This window comes from Anser cygnoides, chromosome 1, assembly GCF_040182565.1.
Source record: "Anser cygnoides isolate HZ-2024a breed goose chromosome 1, Taihu_goose_T2T_genome, whole genome shotgun sequence".
NCBI lineage: Eukaryota > Metazoa > Chordata > Aves > Anseriformes > Anatidae > Anser > Anser cygnoides.
The window spans coordinates 128,405,574-128,427,349 of NC_089873.1; the positions used below are offsets into that span (position 1 = coordinate 128,405,574).

At 34.9% G+C, this 21,776-nt stretch overlaps 1 protein-coding gene across 3 annotated transcripts in view; it reads left to right on the forward strand.

The window, feature by feature from the left end:
* RPS6KA3 (ribosomal protein S6 kinase A3) overlaps positions 1–21,776 on the forward strand; it is a 73,855-nt gene that overhangs the window by 31,684 nt on the left and 20,395 nt on the right. For all 3 annotated transcript variants that reach the window (XM_048066771.2, XM_048066770.2, XM_013183932.3), the window contains 8 exons: positions 4,753–4,869; positions 7,045–7,126; positions 9,008–9,088; positions 10,118–10,197; positions 12,334–12,440; positions 14,797–14,834; positions 15,194–15,336; positions 18,519–18,589. In XM_048066771.2, coding sequence (XP_047922728.1) covers positions 4,753–4,869; positions 7,045–7,126; positions 9,008–9,088; positions 10,118–10,197; positions 12,334–12,440; positions 14,797–14,834; positions 15,194–15,336; positions 18,519–18,589 — 719 coding nt within the window. The remainder of the gene's footprint in view (positions 1–4,752; positions 4,870–7,044; positions 7,127–9,007; positions 9,089–10,117; positions 10,198–12,333; positions 12,441–14,796; positions 14,835–15,193; positions 15,337–18,518; positions 18,590–21,776) is intronic.

Below are 21,776 nucleotides of genomic sequence, written 5' to 3' on the forward strand. Positions count from 1 at the left end.
CAGACCTGTTTTCAGATCTGCTGCTGAAAATTCAGAAATCCGAAGGATAAATTATGGGAGATTCCACGTATAGACAAACTCTCATTTTTCTTTTGATTCTCTGGGCTTTTTCATTACTACTGAGAAATGTTTAACTAGTAAGGCTCTTCTGTTTCTACTTCCCTTAGGGTTTGAAGTCCAGCTTCCTTTTAATATGTTATCTAGTAGTTGTTCCTGTAATAAGATCTCAGAAACAAATACAAGTGTTTTGTATTACAGCAGAGTTAATTAATCAAGGAAATTAATATAAATTAAAATACTAGAAGTAAAGTAAGCATTCAGTATTCAATAAGTACTTAAAATAAGGAATAAAATACGGAATTTTTCCAGTGATAGGCAATAAAAATAATGGCCTAATCCTAAAAATGGTTAAATAGCTTTTCACTGCTTGCTTAGAAGGTGTGTATATATTTTTTTTTTCTTACAAGCATATCTCCTATTCCAGTTTGCATCTGATTCCTAAAGAGAAAAAAAGAGTCACCCTTGTGGTTGATGAATTATAAATTTTCTTAGCTTTTCTCTTTTAGATTGATTCGTCTGTGGAATATAGTCCATTCAGCGTTCTTTTCCTGTGTTTGTATTCCTGTGTACAGACAGAAATTGTGAGGTACATTACGAAGAACTTACCTATACTGAAATACTGACCAGCACAGTTCGGAGTTGCAAATGATATCAATGCAGGAAGTTATTCTAAAATAGTGATGTTTTATATTCATACTCAAACTTGTTTTTCACTGACTTCCCGTCTGGGACAGTGTTGATTTAACACTATTATACTGTTAAGGAAATGTTAAGGAAACTCGGTGTAATGTTACCTTCTGTTTGTTTCCTTGTGCTCTATATTTAGTTTCACAATAACGGAAGCCAGTAGCAACCACTTTAAGTTGACTAACACAGCATATGTGTTTTTTTATATTAAACGTATCTTTCTATGGCAGTTTTACTTTACAGTGTGCAGAAAGCCTTAAGAGCTGTGTGGCTAGAAAAAGAAAAATTTCTTGGGATTTCTATTTAGACAATGTTGCAGTATTAGGCTTGAGAAAAGGGAACTTTCCAAGTTTATAAATAACAGAAATAAAAGATGGGCAGTAATTATAACTGGATAATAACTGCTGTAATTATAACTGGAAGGAAGGGTCTGTCTTACCGCTGTAGCAGCCGAAGCACTGATGAGTAAGTCTCTGTAGTGGTGTGAAAGCTGTCAGGGAATGGAAGAAAGGAGAGGAGGACCAGAGTCTTTCAGCACCCTATATGTCATCCTATTTAATTTGAGCCCATCACGAGTCAAATGTTTTTTTCTAAGTATCTCAGGAATGAGCAGGAATGGAGAAAATCAGCAAATTAGGGCAAATTCAGCACTAGACTGAATGGCTTCTCTTTTGGACTATACAGTAAGACAGCAGCTATCAATTACTATAATTAGTGCTGGTGGCTGAGAAATAGCCATTCCATTTCTGCAGTGTGAGAGGCTTATATTTTAATTCAGGTAGATAATGGCTACAGTGAGGGTTAATTACTTTGGCATATAATTCTCAATTCTATAAAAGGTTGAACTTTTGTATTTTTAGCTGCACTTGCAAAATACTGTTTAGGTTAAAATAACAAATGTTCAGCAATTATGTAGAAAGAAGAGGAAACTGCAAATCTGTGGGTATATATTCATCATAAATCTTGCTCCAAAGCATATGTTAAGGACAAGCTATTAAAGTAGGATATGGTCTGAGTTCCCGTTTGTTTAAAACTGAGTTATATTAGGTCTGCCTTATAAGGACTGAAAAGTATCTGAACCTTGAGAAACTGTGAAGACTGGAAGTATTCACTTAGCATCAGGAATGTGAAGTGGTGTTTTTTTAAGAGGGTGCCCAAAATAACCACTGGAAAGTCCGTTACATAATAATTGCATAGCATTTGAAAATAATTTTTGTTTGTTTATAGAAAACATGTGAATATTCTTTTCTTTCATGTCTTTGTTACCTTTTGTGATGCTTTTAAAACAACGTGCATACCGGATCAATTTGAGTCCTTGAATCTGACTAGATAACAAGAAGATTGGAATTTTTTTGTTTACTTTCCGAAGACTCCAAAGGAGTTAGTAGGTAAAACAGTTGAGCTGAAGCAGATCAAAGTGTACAAAGGAATATGTGCTTAGCAACCTGTTCTATTGTGCTAGTCCTCCCCTGGGATTCTCTAAGATTGCAGCGAGGGGTTTAAGTAGTATGTTATCCAGCTGATCGCATGTTAAGTTAAAGCATAAAAATGCTGATACCCACCAACAGTAATTACTTTCTCAAGTAGAAGGAACCAACATTTCTTTCAGGCTCTCTAAAGATTCAGGTTTGAGTCACTGATCGAAGTATTCATAACTTTCTCTTGAAAAAAGGTTTGGGATAGATTCTGACATTAGGAGCAGTACACGGCATACGTGCACGCACATGTGGAGTTTCGTCTGTCTTACAAGAGACTGGCACCTGTCTTTATTGGTGGTCTTAGTTTTTGAAAAATCTAGGTTCTTTTCATTATTTTTTTTCACTATTTCATTTCAACAGTTGCTAGTACATTCTGTGCATTCTTTAAAAGCGTACGTTGGAATTATTTTTATATATGTGAATAGATGTGCGTGCTCAGGATTTGTTGTGTGCAGTTTGTTTCCAAGTTTGGTTGCTAACCTTTTGAAAAGAGTCCTTTGAAAGAAAAACAGTGATCTAGAAGTATGTTTCAGTAGACATGTATGGGCAGTTACTGTGCATTTGTATGTGGTATTAAAATGACTGTACAAAACTATAATTTTAGCAATAATTCATGCACGTAAATTTTGCTGAATGCTTGAAAAATATATAAATGAGTCCTGCAGAAGCACAAATTTAAAATGCTACCTCTACTCCTCTGTCACTAGAATTAGTATGTATTTTGGTACATTTATATCAAGGGGAAGATCTGGAGCAAGAAAGACCTTACCCTTGGTGGAAGAGGGATGGGTTACGTAGTACTTAAAGTGGACATATGTGAAGTTCATCGGCTATGTCGGGATGCACACATGAGTGCTGAGGGGAGCTGTCTGATGTCACTGTGAGGCCACGCTTGATTATCTTCCAGTTATCATGGCAAATGGGAGAGGTGTCTGAGGACTGGAGGAGAGCTTATGCGACTCCTGTCTTCAAAAAAAGCAAGAAGGAAGACCCAGGGAACTACAGGATGGTCAGCCTCAACCCCTGAGAAAGCAAGGGAACTCCTAATCCTGGAAACTATTTGTGTGTGTGAAGGAAAAGGTGATTGGAATTAGTCAACATGGATTCACAGGGGTGAAATCATGTTTGACCAACCTGATAACCTTCCACAATGAAACGGGTAGGCAGATAGTGGATATTGTCTACTTTGACTTCAGTAAGACGGAAGACAGTCTCCCATAAGATCCTTAAATAGAAAACAATGAAGTATGGGCTCAATGAACAGACTGTGGTGTGAATAGTTCTGTACCAGGGGTAGAGTAACTCCATGCAGCAGCAGTGGGCCAACCACCAGCTGGACAGATACTTTTGCAGGGAAGGACCTGGAGATGATGGATCCAAGGTAAACGTGAGCCAGCAAAGTGTCCTTACAGCCAGCACGCTGAGGGAGGTGATCCTTCCTCTCTATTTTGCACCGAGTGCCATGTCTAGTTCTCGGCTCCCCAGTACAAGTGTTAAGAGAGCTACTGGAGAGAGTACCGCAAAGGGATACTAAGGTGTTTGAGGGACTGGAGTATCTGTCGTGAGGACAGGCTAAGAGAACTGAGATCCTCGGAGATCTTTAAAAGCCCCCTGGGCAGCCTGCTCTGGGTGTCCATGTTGAGCAGGGGGGTTGAATATGACATCCAGAGGTGCCTTCTAACCTCAACCATCCTGTGATTCTGTGAAATAAACCTGAGTTCCTCATTAAGTAAAGGGAAGGTATTCTTAGTTTTATTTTATTCACTGGAAAGAATAGGAAGGGAATGCACAAAAAGTTGAAATTGTTATTGGTGTATTTATCATAGAAGTTACTTAAGCAGCACTGGCTGTAAGTTTGGGTCATGTATAATGCCTAGATAGTTGTTTAGGTGACACTGATAAGAATGCATTTTTTCTTGCCTTTGAACAGTTGCTGATAAGTTTTGAAATTCTTTCCTTGTGTGGCAAGGAGTGTTGCTTTTCAGGGGATTTTGAAATTTTTAGTAGAAAATACAAAATTAAGTGAAGACCAGAAAATGACTAGAAGGTCCACTGCCTCATAGTCATCCTCATTCAAGCGTTAAAAATGAACACCTTCCTAAGAGATCTGGTCCGCTTATTACATGCTTTAAGAGAACTAAATTCTTAAGAAGTTTTGTTTTTCCACTTCTGGGTTGTAAATCTGGAATGGAGATAATGAACCAAACAACATGGGCTTAGGCACAAAAACTTGGGTACTGCTGACTTGTTACTATCAACTCTGTTATTGTCTGGGTTCTGGTATGTCTCTAAGGGCTTAAGCTACATGGTCACTAAATTAATACTACCTTTTGTACCAGATAAATTTTTTTTTTTTGTAAATGCCTTAATTATGGGAGTGATATTGCTGAATGTTTTATCTACTTTGGGGAGCGTATAGTTGGTTAGATTCAGTAGCACTGTTATTTTTTAATGTATTGTGAATTTATAAATGCTTCAGGAAGATGCACCACTAATGTAAATTTACTCACCTTTCTTGCTCTGTCAGGAAGAAGGAAATATCAAAGAAATTGCAATAACTCATCACGTAAAGGAAGGACACGAGAAAGCAGACCCTTCACAGTTTGAACTTCTAAAAGTGCTCGGACAAGGATCCTTTGGGAAGGTTGGTAACAGACCTCTTGTGGAGTAGTATTAGGGAATATCATATCGAAGAGTGTTGAAGAATTAAATATTTAGAACAGTCACATTGCATTAAGGCAATGTTGGTGGTCAAAACTGCTTTCTAAATTAGTGCTAATTAGTGCCACCATAATCATGGCAGGTCTTCTGAAGTGGTAAATTTATTCTAGTTTGTATGTAGACCTCCGAGATGCATGGAAAATTTGACTTGAAGTAATCAGATATTCACTGTTAAAAAGGAATGTCATTTTGCTTTAACTACTTTTCTATGTTTGAAGGGGACAAGGTTTGAGAGGTTTTTTGGTATGTAATACTAGTTGCTAACTCACAGGTTATCACCAGTACAGAAACTACAGACAATATATTTTTGTAATACATTGTAATTTTAAATAATAAATTTTAGGCAATGATGGTCATTGAAGTAACAACTATATACTGTGGCATTGTTCATGTTAGGCATTATCTGTCAGAATTTGGTTAAGACACAGTATAACTGGATACTTAATTAAAGTTCTGTTAAATACTCGTTCTCTGGCATTTTAGTGGGTATTCTCCACACCAAGATCTCAATAGGTGTATGTGGCCCATACCTTTAGTTGTCCAAATCAAACTCTAAATGAAACATTAATTTCTTGTGACAGAGAGATATTGAGAAAGAATAGAATTTACAATGAAAAGCAACAAAGCTTTTAAGTCCATTTTTAGCCTTAATTGAAGTTCTGAATGTAGTGTTAGCTCTCTAGTATGTTAAACCAATGTTAAACCAATCTTGGATATTGGGGAAAATAAGAATAGTCAGTTTGCTTCTCTTGTAGCAGAAGAAAGTTACTATTGATCATGTTATTGAAGCAGCAGTTCAAATTAAGCTTGGAAATCTGGATGTTTATAAACTACAAAGTTTTGTACTCAGTCTAATGAGAATACACTGGAGAAGCCTGATGGTCATTTGTGATGTCATTTGATTACATACAGAACGAAGATCATAGCTTTTATTTGGAAATCTTCAAATCAGGAGAAGTAAGTCATGCAGGGGCAAGGAGATGTAAGCTAATGAAGGATGATTTCAACAATTCCTTTGGTTCTGTTGATATTACTAAATTTAATGCTATAACTGCCTTTTTTCATGTTTTGAAAAAGCAAAAAAACTACCTAGCTGAGATATAATGTAAAAATGCTCATCTTGTCCTCAATTGCTTTAGCATTTAGAAAAAAAAAAAAAAAAGACGATTAGTGTTAATTCTTTTCTAAAAAGTTTAGAAGATATTGCAACTACTCCTTCAGTTTAAAAGTCTAATCTATATGTTTTTCAAGCGTTGTTAATATGAGGGATTACAAAAACAGATAAAACTAGTCTCATACAGCACATTTAATATTCTCATTTACCACAACATATCTCTGTGCTTTTTCATAAATTACTAGAAAACCTGTGGCAAGTGTATATTTCGCATTTCAAAATCAGGAATATATCTGCATCTTAGGGTTATTAAAAACAACTCCACTCAAGAAATCAATAAAAGAATTTATACAAAAGAAGGAAATGAAAGACACTTTAGTTGAGGCTGGTTTTACTTTACTGATACATGCAAAATTCAAACAATGCATATTAACTACGTTTTTGTGAAACAAGGTTGGTTCTCACTATTTTATATGTTGCTAAAATGAATTATTAAATATTATTTTACATAACTTTGTGGTTAGACTTCTGCACACTAATTTATTTTCATATCAGGCAACTACTTCATTAGCACTTTTGTTATACTATCTTATAAATTTTATTAAGACAGAGCTACTTAAAAGGTTAACATCAATAAGCTTATTTTTACAGAAGTATGTGATTATAAAGTTGAATTTTGTTTCAAATTTTTCATCTAAGTGAATCCAAATTCATCCTTCCCTTTACTCACTGAAATCAATGAAGTTAAACCAGAATTAATTTGGCAGATTTTGCCTTGAATGAACCTTTTAGATTATGAAATGAAGTAATAGTATGTAAAAATGCAAGGAAATTTCTATTTGTACTTTGCAGAATCTAAAGAGAACTTTCAAAGAAAGAACTAGTAGCAGAACTGGGAGGAGTAAACTCAGATTTTATACCGAAGTGTATTCATCTGAGTTACCTTTACTTTCTTTTAAGAATTCTTTTTAATTTTCCATGCAGGTATTTCTTGTCAAAAAAATCTCAGGATCAGATGCCAGGCAGCTTTATGCAATGAAGGTATTGAAAAAGGCCACCTTGAAAGGTAAGCACTGTTAGGGGCAAGAAGGTAGAGAAATCGTAGATGTTACTACCAGAAAATAATCTTTACACACGGGCTATTCTAAAGATTGTATCTTAGAACTTACTTCTATCAAACTGCTTTGTGTAGTAAACCCACAAGGATCTAGTAAACAGTACAATGTTGATATTAAAGGGGAAAGTAGGTTCCGTCCTTTGCCATGTTAAGTGTTAGGTCCCTCTCATTGGTGGTGGTTTAAAAGAGTAGTTGCATTGTATCTGCCACCTGACTTGCTACTGAGCTGTTATCTGAAACATAATATCCTTTCTTTTTTAACTTGCTGTGTGTCACAAATGAGACATTTAATACTGTTTGCTCAATTTACATTGAGGTTACAATATTTAAAAATGTATTATGCCAGTTCTTTTATTCTAAAATCTCTAAGAAGAGGAGTTAGTTTTCTGTATATCAGTACATTTTCCCAGAACTTTTGACACTTGCTCTTGGATGTAGGGTATATTTGAAGAAATATTAAGTTGTCTTAAGCTAAATGAGCAAAAATTAGTTTTAAAATGAGTCTTTAAAATATTTTGTTTCTTGAGTGGTCACAAATGGTCACAAATGGTATCAGTAACAAAATATGTTCAAACCTGCACAATCTCAAATCTGTCCTGGAGAATTCCATAAGATTTTTGTTTATAGTAGATTAAAGTGATCTCTAACTGCTTAGCCAGAGTGTGTATTTATTGTTTTATGTCATTGTTTAATACTTCAGTCTATTTGTATTGTTTTTTAAGTCACAACTGTACTAGAATTGCAATGATAATCTTGCCATTGCTCTGACAATTTGTGGAACTTCACCTGTGTTATTGATATAATACTGATTTGCAGTTTTAACATGTTTTAATCTGAAAATATTCACAGATGAGTTGTAAACAAAAACTTCATACTTGTATTGAATTGTGAACCTCTGTTAAAATGTTGAACTTCGCATTTTTCTGCCTAAGATCTAGTGCCAAATGTCTATCTCAAATCTCATTATACTTCACTTTCGTTTAAAACTATTAGGGTGTGAGTGGTTTTTGAACAGTTTCCTATATTTTGATTACTTTGTGTTGCTGCACAAGTTATTCTCATTATTTACTTCCTATTTTTCTGGAATTGATTTCCACTCATTTAAGGTCCTTTGATATCCTCAATAGCCTTTCATTTCCCAAACCTGTTAATAGCTGAGAATTGGAGTCAAAGGTCATTTAGCAGTTGCTTTTTTAAGATGTTTGAGAGTTTGTCTTCATCACATTTTAATGGTGGTTTAGCCTTATGCATAAAAAGCATGGTACAAGTTGTGGATCTAGTTCTGCCTGCACATGGGGAGACTGAATAAACATTGAAATTGGAAGTGTGACTTGCAGCTGGAGAAGGAGATGGTCTGAGGCAGTAAGCACTCAAGGATGCAAAAGGCTGGAACAGAAAACTGACACTAGCAGGAAGACATCACACTTTTCAACTCTTTATCTGAATTTTCAGTTGCTTTTGAGTGTCGTTTGGTTCCAGTTTTAGGAAGAACAAAGTTGAAAGCAAATGAAAGTTACTGTTAAAATCTTAATATGAAACTGATTGGAAATAATGCTCTTTTTCTGTAATTGCAACTTCCTTTGAGATCTAATATTGTAATTTAAAATAATACGCTGTATTGCTTGATTTGCCTAAGGTTCTTTAGTTCTTTTGAATCTGTTTCATAATACTATTTTTGTGATCTAAGTGTCTCAAATCTTCTGCATACACAACAGTGACCTGTAGGCAGTCGTTATACCACAGTATATAATGTGAAGTACATCAGGAAATGTAGGAGTGATGCTGATTCATAATGTGATTTACTTTTTTTTGATCTTGCTCATGTTGTAGTTCGAGATCGGGTTCGGACAAAAATGGAACGTGATATATTAGTAGAAGTTAACCATCCTTTTATTGTCAAGTTACATTATGGTGAGTTGGAGGGGTAAAATAAATTATATCTTAAAAATGGGAGCTTGTTGAAGTACTACCTAACAGTTACACTGTAGTTCAGAGAATCATAGAAAATTAGTGTGCTATCTAAATCCTGATTGCGCAAAGGCTTGCTGTGTAGTAATTTTCATGTAACTCTATGTACACGGTTAATTTCATACATGGTCTTAAATCTTTATGGGACTGAGAGTCTGTAGTTCTCTGCTTTATTAGAAAGGGCATTTACCTATCTGTATCTAGCCATTCTTTTCCAAAACCTCGTCTTTTATATAAGTCATTCACTTACTTTTTTTAAATTGATTTCTTACCCTTGCCATGCTCTGTAGAAAATGTACAATGGCATCACTGCTGGTTTCATTAAAATTGGTGGGAGAACTTCTTTTATTTTTATTGCATGGACAGCCATAAATGTGTATTCAAGTTGAGGGGGAGGAAATTAATACTCTTAAGACATTATGCAGAAAGTAAACAGGAAGAAAAATAGTTTAGATAAACAGAGTAGTCTTTATTGTTCAATTCACATTTTTTTCTTTTAGAGTCCATTTTTTCCTACAGTTCAAGTTTCAGATCTCTGTCACTCTTTAATGTGGCTTAAATAATGTTAGATTACACTATTTTACTTGTTACTTTTTTGCAAGATAGACTATATCTTCCTCCAAAGCTGAGTTTCCAGAAGTTTTAGAATACATACGTTAGTTACAGATTTGTCAAATCTGTACTTTCAAAATCTGGAGTGAAATGTTGACTAACCAAGGTATAGCTTAACTTTTTAGGTATTCCATTGATGACTTGTTTCACTTTCACATGGCATGAGAGTTTCTTGGTCCATTGAAGAAAAACATTTAATAATTTTAAATACATTTTTACACAAGGAAAAAGAGGAATAATTCATTTTAATAAATGAAAATGAGGGTGAAAGGTAAAATAAGGGTGAATTATTGGGTAGGTTATTCTTCTAATAATGGGTAAAATTAGATAATGTTTAATGTTTTTAAATGATCTTTTCAGCTTTTCAAACAGAAGGGAAGCTATATCTTATTTTGGATTTCCTCAGGGGAGGAGACTTGTTTACACGTTTATCCAAAGAGGTAAACTTTTTTCTTTGAAAATTGTATATTGGTAAAATTTGACTATTTTAAAATTGCCTATATTAGAAAAGTTTACTTCTTATAATTCCATTTTCATTGAATAAGATTTTGAATAGTCTTCTTTTAATGAGCTACGTTTTTGCTTCATTGCTTTTTTGCACAAAGTCTTTCCATGAGAACACTCGGTAATTTACATCTTTTCTGAAAAAGTCTTAGACAAGCAATATTTCTGCCTTGCTTTTTATACCTTGCTTAGATGTTCTTCTCTTGCTACTAAATCTAAAGATATGTCAGAACATGGATTTATATGAAGTAGTTATTCAAAAAAAATCCATGTTTTTTTTCTTGATTCCTAAGAAAGAACGTATAACACTTTCCTGGTGATGACTATTTTATCTTAAGCCACTCAAATTTTATAAGATTTAATGCAGATAAGTTCTTTATAGGTACCTGCATTTAAGCTAACGGTTGATAACTGACAGAGTGAAATGGGCATGCTGGATTTGTTTCATCCTCATATGAATTCATCTGATCTATTCAGAATCATAGAATCATTAAGGTTGGAAAAGACCTCCAAGATCATCTGGTCCAACCATCCCCCTACCACCGCTGTCACCCACTGAACCATGTACCTAAGCAGCACGTCCAACCTTTCCTTGAACAGCCCCAGGGACAGTGATGCCACCACCTCCCTGGACAACCCGTCCCAATGCCTGACTGCTCTTTCTGAGAAGAAATGTCTCCTAATTCGCAACCCAAACCTCCCCTGGCACAACTTGAGGCCATTCCCTCTAGTCCTATCACTAGTTAATTACCTGTGTGAAGAGGCTGACCGTTCTTTAGGTCAGATCTATCTGATAGATCAGATGAATTGCAGTCTAAAAGTTCCTGCTTTTTATCCATTAACTACAAAGGAGAAAGTGATTAATTCAGAGCAAGAAATCTACACTGCAGATGTTTAAGTTTAGGAGAGATTAATTTCATTCAATGTTTTCAAAGAACATAGTGTGGGTGTATTATCAGTCTCAAGGGATCTTTCGTTCTTTGAGCTTTTAAGTGTTTCTTGAAGAGATTTCCGTACTTCTTCAGTGTACCTGTACTAAATATTAGCTTTTCTGTAGAGGTAACATCAGCAAGTACTTCTTTTACAAGCTTTGGTATCGTGTCCTTTCCTTAAACTACTAAGATGAAAATGTGTTATTTCTAATTCTTGCTTAAAATAGTGGTTGTCTGTGATCCCCGTTGCTGTTTTTTTCCCCAATCCATGGGGGAAAATCATCTGAAGATGGTACTCCTAATTTTTTTAAAGCAGTTCATATTAACTGAGGTAGAATCAAGTCATGAAGGAACTTATTTTTTTTTAACTCTGAGCAGTTTAATTGCAATTTTTTTTCTCTCACTGGATCACAACAGTTGTTCATATAGTAGGAATAGCATGTTCAGAGGCCCTGAGCAACCTGATCTGTTGGGTGGCATCACTGCCTATGGCAGGGGGGTTGGAACTAGATGATCTTTGAGGTCCCTTCCAACCTGAGCCGTTCTATAATTCTATGATTTCATTGAATCAAAGCAGTGATTAGTTCCTAATAGAAAATGCAGATTGCTACTGAAGATCTTACCTGTGCTTATTCGTGCCATTTCCTTAGTTACTATCCATGTAACTCCTTTATGATGGTACTTAGAGAAATGCTCTTCAAAAATGATGCATATGCTTTTCTTCTCTCTTTGACTTTGTAGAAGAAATTCAGATGTTTGGACTTTAGCTCATTTGTTTAGAAACAACATGTTCACATCCAGTGAAGAGGTAGTCACATTCTTTAAATGCTTCCCAAAATTTTTCAGTCCTGCTGCGATATCTGTTTGTTCTCTTGGGCAAACAGAAGTAAATAACCTCAGTTTTGCAGAAAGTGTAGTACAATATTGCCTTCAGAAGTTTGTGAATACTGTGAATCAGTATTGATTATGAAATTCTAGACCTTTTCTAATGAACCAATTTCAATTTCTAGTTTTTTATAAAAATCAATATGAATATTAAGAAGAAACATTCTGTAACACCAGATTGTCTGGACCGTTTAGTTGGTGCTGATGTAAGATTTAGAGGTTTTGTATGTAAAATATTCCTTTTTTTTTTTTCAGGTGATGTTCACAGAAGATGACGTTAAATTTTACCTAGCAGAATTAGCACTTGCTTTAGACCATCTACATAGTCTTGGAATAATATACCGGGACCTAAAACCAGAAAAGTAAGAATCTGCTGCAGTAAATGCAATGTATTTATTTGATTTGTATAGCACTTCTACCAAAGCACTTCCCTTTCCAGCTGTTAAACTTTAATTTTCTATTTAAATTTGCTATATAAAGATACTATATAAACTGAACAGGGAAGGAGATGGGGGAACCCTGTAGGGTTTTTTTTAATTAAGTGTTGGATTTAATTTCCTCTCAAACAGGAGCATCTAGATTGAGTGATATGCCAAGTGCTATAATCCATGTTACTATAAGTAAAGAATATACTGAAATGTGTACCTTTCATTTTCCATGTGCTTTAGAGTGTACAATGGATAAGACATCATTTTAGCCTTCTGTTTTTGTCATTATTGTAGAATTAAACTTAATTAGACTTAAAGATAAACTTGGAATATATGCATGATACAGGGTTGCAGTTGAATGCTACATATTTGCATTCAAAAGCTTAACGATAAACATTTTTCCAAAGCTGACTTTTAAAATATACTGCAGTAAGAGCAGAATGGAGTTTAAATGTTAAATATGAAAATAATGCGTCACATGCTAATTTAACCTATTGACAATCAAGAAATTACACTGAGAACTTAAAATAAGCTTGGAGCTAAAATTCCAGTATAGGGTTGCCTCCCAATACATTAGTCATCTCTGTCTCATTCAATGACTGCATCCTGTTCTATCTTTCCTCCAGTAATTTTTTTAGTGTTAGAAGACGTAAAGAAGAAAATGTCAGCAGTGTCATCTGGAACACTTAAATGTTTCAGATAAAAATGCCAATATTTTTATGTATGCTGTAGTACTACTCTCTACCTGGAGAGGAGTCTAAGTGAAAATACAATGTGCATCTCATCTGTTGTGCTTGATGAGGTAGTTAACCTACTCTGCCTCATTGCCAGGAAATCTGTAATGAGTCTGAAGTCCTGATGTCCTTGGTGATTCCACTTCTCTGTCATGGCTATATGGAGGACCTGAAAAGTCTATGTGAGAACTGTCTTATGTAAAGTGTTGGTGGAAAAGACCGAGAATGAGTAACAAGTATTACAGAAGCCAGCTGTTAAATGGGACTTCCATTAGCGTAGCTTGTTCTTTCGTGCCTTTCCTGGAAATATGACACAAATTTTAAAATGTTTAGCCTTGTCTGACAAGAAGGGGAAAGATTCATTCTCAAATCAGAAATTTGAAGACTTTTGGGGCATGAGGTTGCACTTGAAAATGAAGAGGGAAAGGGATTATGTGTAAACTTTTAGAGCATTCTGTTAAGTAATTCCAAAGTGAGAAAAAATAGCCTCGCTAGGTGAGAAAAGATCTTTAAAAGGCAAAGTGAGAGAACCTCGGTTATGTTGCTGACATTTACTTGCAAGAAGAAGTCTTGCCAAAAGACTGAGTAGCTACTGCCTCAAATATAGCATTAAAAAGAAAAAACAAATGTCTGTACCAATCAAAGAACCTTGCTTTTAAGCCTTGGAAGTATCTGATTCAAAATCCTATCAAAGGCTGAAATTGCACATTATTGGACCATGAGATAGCAATAAGTCTCTCAGACTGTGTCTGTACTGTGAGATGATGTTTCCCACCATGGAAACTGGAAAGAGGAAAAGGGATGGGCAGGGGAAATGGACAAGCAGTGTGTGTCTGGGTCAATTCTCATCACAGGGAGGAAATGCAGCTCCCCATGGGAGAAGCAGGAGGAACTAAGTCCACAGTGTAAGTTGTGGTATAGAGTCCAGTCCTGGAATACTTTGTATGCTTTGAATCGCAATTATATTCGGTGGTTGTTATGGAGAGCTGGTATCTCGCATAGTGTGACCTTTTTGTGTCATTGAAATAGACAGAAGCATAAGGCCTACTCTTTACTCTAGAGCCAAAGGATATAGGGCCTTTGGTAGAACATAAAGATATCTATTACTTGATGTTAATTAAAGTGGTCAACATCCTTTGAAACTATAATTGCAAATTAATATATATTTTGCATACATATGTAAACATAAGTTCTTGCTTAGTTTAAGAAAAATAGAAATGTATCTTTCATTGACGCAATTGATTAAAAAAAAAAAGAAAAGATACACATGCTACAGGTCTCCAAAACTGAAGGTTCAAAATGGAAGTTACTATGTTCCATGCTGAATTAAACCAAATAGTTGAACAAAAATCTGGTATGTTGATTCTGTTTTATAACCTTTAATAATAAAGGATTGAAGGGAAAAAAAAAGTGTACTTCCAAAGTATCTCCTCCTAATGATTCATTTTCACGCACGCATACTTCTGTGTGTCTTTGTGCATACTGTTCTGTATTTTCGTAAATGTTGCCAGTACACTGTCTGAAACAATAGTTAAAAGATTTTTTTTTCTTTTTAGCATCCTGCTTGATGAAGAAGGACATATCAAATTGACAGGTGAATAAGAGGAAATTGTAATGCATGAATTTATTCTGTTCATAGTAAAACCTTTGAATTTCCCGTTTGTTTGGTAGAGCAATACAACAAAATCAGCAATTTTAATTAGTAGGTAATTTTGCTGTGAGGCGGAGCAGATAGTGTAATTAATTTGGAGTAAATGAAATATATATTGTGTTCTGAAAGTATATATTATGGACCTACAATAATTGGGAGGGGAGGAATCTGTACTCCCTATGTGTATATTTAGGTGTGTATATGTATGACTGGTAAAGGCATCACCTTTCACATTATGGTAAAGATATTTACTGTGATTGATTTTAAATAAGTGCATTTTGAACTATTGTATTTTTTTCCAGATTTTGGCTTAAGTAAGGAGTCAATTGATCATGAGAAAAAGGCCTACTCTTTCTGTGGAACAGTGGAATATATGGCACCAGAAGTCGTTAATCGACGAGGACATACACAGAGTGCAGACTGGTGGTCTTTTGGTGTTTTAATGGTAGGTTTCTGGTAAATGCAAATAATAGCAAAACTGCTTTATAAGGTTTGGTGAAACAAATATTAAACTATAGGGAGATCTTTAAATGAATTGTAACTACCAAAAATCCAAATTACATGAAATTAATAACAGTACTGCAGAGTTTGGATCAAGTATGCGAACTAGGTCTCATGTCAACACCAACAATATGCCATCCTATTGTTATTGTTGAATTGAAATACGCATATATTGTGGTTTGAATGTTACAGAGACTAATAGGAGTACTAAAATACGCAGGAAAAGTACTGTACCTTCCAAGTTGGGAAAGACATAGATCCAAATTTTAAATTTGAGTTTATTCTCAAGTGGCAAAAAAAAAAAAAGGGAATAACTTTCTGATTAGTCTCCAGTGTAACTACAACTTGTCAGAATAATGACAACGCTTGCTTGCACATACCAAAATATTGATACTGAGGTGATATGGGATATAGTAGCTCAGAAGAGTCATCTTTACAACGTTCCTGGAAGGAGCTAACTTCTGTTGAGTTGCAGGGTCAGGGGGAATAATGTGTATCAAGTATATCTTTGGAGGAAAAAGCAGATCATGTTTGGTACTTCAGGAATGCTTTAATGGCCTTTAATATTTATAACGTGTGCATTTTTCATGTGAAGATAAACTAATTGTTATTTTTTAAAGGAAATGTATGTTCCTTATTGCTTCTGTAGTACATATATAACTGTAAAAGTACAATACGTGTGCTTTTTAGTATGAGTAGGACTTTTTTGTCTGAAAATAAGTCATCATACCACCTTTTAATCATCTGGAATGCTGTTGTGATCTGAAAACTGACTATGTAAAAGTAGCATCTGATGACTAAACTCTCTCCAGACAGAAAAGCACAAACATCCTCAAAACCACTCATTTTATCAGTAAGAACACATTTTATCGTTACTGTAAGCTTTGAGCATCCAGTACGTAAATTAAAAGAGAACTGCAAACTAGTGGCAGAGTATTTGTTGTCGATAATGCAAACATAGTTAAACTTCAGCTTTACTTTATGGAGCTGAAAACCATTGTTTTGTGCTTATGAAGTGCATGTTAATATTGAAAATTGCTGAAAGATGTTAGACATGACTGGTGTAGTTTTAACAGTCTAAAGGCACTGCATTTTAAACACTTTGGCTTCTGTTTTGAATATGAAAATATGACCTTAGAAAGCACATTCTCTAAATTAGTGCATGGAATATAGTGCAATTTTCTCTAAGACATATTTTTCGTGCCTGCATCGCTAGTTCACATGCTAATTTTCATAGGCAATCTGTGTGTATCCACTCTTAAATCATTCTTAATTCAAATCTGCGTTGATTGAGAAAAATTGAAGTCATTGTGTAGTATCAGTATACAGGATCTAGATGAACAAAAGTTATAGCATAGAAATTGAGATCAGGAAGATAATAAATTGTTTGGCCTCTCTTTTGCTGTAAGTCTTTGTAAACCCATCCTTGAGCAGTAACTTTAAATTTGCCCTTTAAAACACTGAGTGCTTTCACGAGTGCCAGACATCTAAAAATATTCATTTTAAGTTTTCGGAAGCATTATGCATTTGTTGAGGTACTTACTGTCCTGCTGAAATAAGTAAACGATGGTGACTAGGGAAGGCCAATGTTGACTTAAAGTACTATAGATCTGTTGGTCTTGGACTACAATGTTGGTTTTTTTTGAGGGGGAGTGAGGGCGGGACAAAGAACACACATGCTGAGTTATTTATGCAAGTAGGTATGCTTGGGACAAATACGATCATGCTAAAGAAACTTTTTATTATTAATCTAGAACATTTCAAGAAAGCAAAACATGCAACACCACAAATCTGCTTTTAAAAAATAAAAATCTGCAAGTGTAGTTTATGAAGCAGATCAATCTAAAGTATGTACAACCAAAAAGTGAATTATTTTTGGTAGTGTTGGTTTAAGCCTTGTACCTTTTCCTGACAATTGTGGTAAGAACTGTTAAAGTAGTGCTTTTTTATGTTGGCTTTATATTAAATTTAAAATACAAAATACAAGTATATGAGTGAAAAGAATAATTGGAATACAAAGTATCTAGCAGTAGTGCAGAGTTGGCAGCCCTTTTTCTTCTGATTACTTTATAAGGTAATAAGAAATTTTAAAATGTATTTTAATAAAAAGGATTTTTAAAGAATGCTTCTATTTCAACTTCACACTCTTATTTTAGATTTATAATACTACAGTCATGTCAACCTACATTTTTGTTAAGACTGAACATTTGGATCATAACAGAAAAATAAGGAATAGAGGATACCTCCTGTTCAGGATGACTTAACCTTGCATAAGCTGTCCAGAGAATTCCTTTATAATTACTTTAATTGTGATGGCTTTAAGTATATATCATAAAATTTCATCAAACTAACTTGTTTTGCAACTCTTATACCAAAAATCAGAATTCTTGCCTCAGTGTTGGCTGCCATGACTGCTGTCAGATGGCTTTCAGTACCTCAGATTTGATATCCCTGCAGAATACTTCAGCCCAACAGAAGTTCCTTTATATTTATCTATTTTTACTCAGTCACTTTCAGAACAGATCAGTATTTTAAGTGTCTAGTGCCTTCTGCCAGGCACTGCAGAATGTGCATGCATGTACTGTGTAGCTTATGTGTTCCTTCAGACTCTTATTTCCACTGTATGCATACAGTAACCACTTTTCATCATGCATGTCTTTGTCAATCGACTAACCTTTTTCTGTTTTCCAACAAAGGCTATGTACATGCCAATTTTAAACACTCTGACCTTTTTTAATATCTCTGCATGAGGAGAAATTGTCACTAACTTTTGAAAGGGGAACCTTTTCCCCCCCCGCCCTCTTGAAAACTAAAATATAGTTGTATAGCTCAAGTCTTCTAAGAATAGACTTTTTAGGCAGAAATGATGCACAGAATATTGTAGTCTAAATTGTTCAGATGAAAGCATGTGAAGCGAGGTATTAATATAGGAAAATATTTTGCAGCGTTAAAATGGCAGAGGCTGCTCAGTGTTCATAATAATTTAAGCTGTACAATGAGAAGTTGTTTTGCACAGACTTGATTGTTAACATGCATGAATTTTGGAAGGTTAAGATGCTAAGTAGTTTTGTCAAAAATTAGATTTTGTCCAGGTAATGTAATTGATGAAAGTTTTACTCTATACAGTTTGAAATGCTCACTGGTACTCTACCTTTCCAAGGGAAAGACAGAAAAGAAACCATGACTATGATTCTCAAGTGAGTACACTCTTATTTATATATCTCATCAGGTATTCTACAGGGATGCCCTCCGGGCTGCAATATCTAATTTCTACTCTTCCCTCATTTCCAAAGGTACTGGTAAATCCTCACTCCCTATTAATTCCCTTTGCCGCCTATCTAATTTGCCTTTCTATTCCTCCCCCATACCAGGTACAAAGAATTTCATAGCAGTTCTTTAATCTGTAATAACAACTTCTCCAACCATATTATCTTTCCCATCTTATTTCCATAATATTTTAACCTTCTTATCCTTTTTGATACCCTGTACATTTTTTTCCTTGTTTTGTTTTAGTATTTTGAGAAAGTACTTTCTCTTTTAATCCCTCTTTCTTACCAGCTCCTCACCCTACTTCTTTATATTACTACTGTTGCCAACAACTTGCTTCCCTGAAACTTCCCTATTTGCTAACGTGCATCTTCCCTTACATACTTTCCTATGACTTGCCCAAGCTCCAATTTTCCCCTTGACTATTTCTAGTATAGGTTTTGCATTAACTATATTGTGGAAATTGCTTTCCTTCATGCAGTTAACGTTCTTGTTTTTGCTGATGAAGGCCTGCTTTTTTTTCTCCTTAATTAAACCTATGACATAGTAGTTCCACTTTCAATACTGTAACCTACTCTGTGCAAACAATTCTGTTTTATCGTATCATAATTTCACTTCTGTGTCCAACCATTTTTACTAATACTACTTCTTATTTTTTTCTCCTGGAAGCTCATAAGACTATCAGTTTTCTCGTTTTTTTTCCTTTTTCATTGTTTATCTGCATCCTTTGTCCACATGTCCACCTATATATTGAAGCCAGTGCTTCTTTTGCACCAACAATCTATTTTTAAAAAATAAATATGAAATTCTTTCATATTTTTTCTAAGTAATTTCGAAGTGAAAACTGCTAGAAAACAAACTCATTTCTTTTTCTTGATTTTTACATTCAAGATGCATACACATTGCTTTTCTTTGCCCTCTCTTTTCTTTCTCATCTTCCATTTGTAAATGTATTTACTCTTGCTAATTTCTACTACTGTTTCAACACCATGCCAATTCTTATCTTCATGTCATGATTATTGAATGTCTTTAACTAAAAGGTTCTATCTATTCACAGCAAGCGTAAACTAGTTCTGCCCACCTCCTGTTTACAAGAAACTAGTCTGATAGTTTTGTTCACTCACACTTGTTTAAGGAGCCATACATTTTTTTCTATCCTTGTCTCAAGTCATATCTTTCTCTTTATTGTTCATGTGACTCCACTCTGTTTCTCACTGTTGCTAGAAAAATCTTCTGTGTTCAGCTGCCATGTAGAATATCCTCCTTGCAAGTTAATTGACATTCATAATTACTTTCAGATTTCATCTGAACATGTATCTCTAATGCCTTTTCCAACTTTTTTTCTCACTTTCTGGTCTTTATAATTGTTACTTGTTTCATAGAGCTGCACAAAAAATGTGGTATGAAGAAAGAATTTTTACGTGTTTTACTGTTTCGTACAGTTCTGCTTATTACATACATACAAATCTATTTCGCTGTTGGTAACGTTAACAGCTGAAGAAAAAAAGAGTATTCTTAAAGTTTTCTGATATTTTCACATTTTTTGTCTAGCCCCATAAGAATTAGTGAATGGCAGTATGCTTTCTTTTTATTTTCCGTATATTAGTAAACATACTATATTTCTCCTAATTTTTTCTTAACTGTTGAAAATGGACAGGTGTGCATCTGAATTCATATTTTCATAGTGTATCATTTAAGATTATATTGCTTTTCTTACCTTGTGTTCCTGAAAATCCACAAAAAATGCATTCTTCTCACAACATGTTTTCCTGGGCTCTTTATTTCTCACAATGCTGCTGAGACAAGTTTTTATTTTTGTGTGTTTTTCCTAAAACTTAGAAACTCCAATTTGGTGGGGGGAAGCATAGTTGGCAGCAATAAAGTTAACTTTTTAAAGCATCTTGTCTCCTTTACTGAAGGTATGCCTTCATATAAAATTTTGTCTTAGTCTATCAGGAACATCAGAAAAAAAATGCTGTCACTCATGTAGTTTATAACCTAGGAACTCTTAGGACATGGGGACTGGTTTTTCTTTCTGCTGTGTCAAGTGGCCAGTAAAGGATTTTGTGAAAAGAGCTTCATGATGGAAAGGATGTGATAAGTCTTAGTCTCTGGTTTACATGAGGTCCTCTGACTCACTGCGCTATGGATTGGGGTACATAGCATTCATCTAGCAATTCTTTGTGTTCTACCTTTGTTTGTTGAGTTACTTCTCTGAGATTAATTGTGGTTATGTATTTTGCCAGGTTTTAGGGTTTTTTTCTAAGTACTTAACCTCCAGCGCTACTGTTGGAGCTGTTTCGGATTATAATAGCAGGGCAAAGATTTCCACCCACCCTGGCAGGATTCTGTGGTATTCACTTCTGTTCTCTGTCCTTCAGTAACATTGTTTTGCTACGAATGATAGATATCATTAAGCATCTGCAGACAATGTGTTCCTTGCTTCCTTCTTACAGTATAGCTCTCAGCTACTTTGCTGTGAGTAGGAATGACATTAAGTGTAATGAAATAAACGCATATAAAGTGCATGAATAAGAATTCCACTGCTAAAGGTGCATGGCTATCAGGGAAGTGCTGGTTGGCTTCCACCATTGTACAGGTGATCTTGATCTGCCTGTAGTGAAGAGCCCAAAAAAGGCAACATGTTTTTTTCTTCCCCAATTCTTTCATGCAGAAGGGAATGGAAAAAATAATAAATTACAGTTTTTTGAAGCAATGAATAGTGAATTGATGGCAGTAAGTATGTAGTTGCTGAAGTGACGGAGAGGTGGACTTCTACAAATAGCTGGAATGCAAGGCAAAGAATGTTGTCTGCTTGAAATGCAGAGAAAGCTTTTGTTGTGGATTGTTACAAGTACAAGCTAAAGGTTGAACAAGAGATGGAAAGGAGGGAATTATATCCATCCTAACCATTAGAAAGTGGTTATAAGAAAAAAAAAAATGAAACCTAGTAGCAGTGAAATTACTGTGGAGGCTACTAAATGAGGAGGGGGGAAAAAAAGGGGTGAGGACTTCAAAATGAAGTGGCGACTACAAAATCTAAAATCTGAAATTCAAGCCTGGCAAGCTGCAAAGTAGTATTTGAAATTAAATGGAGAGTGAGGGGGGTAAAAAGAA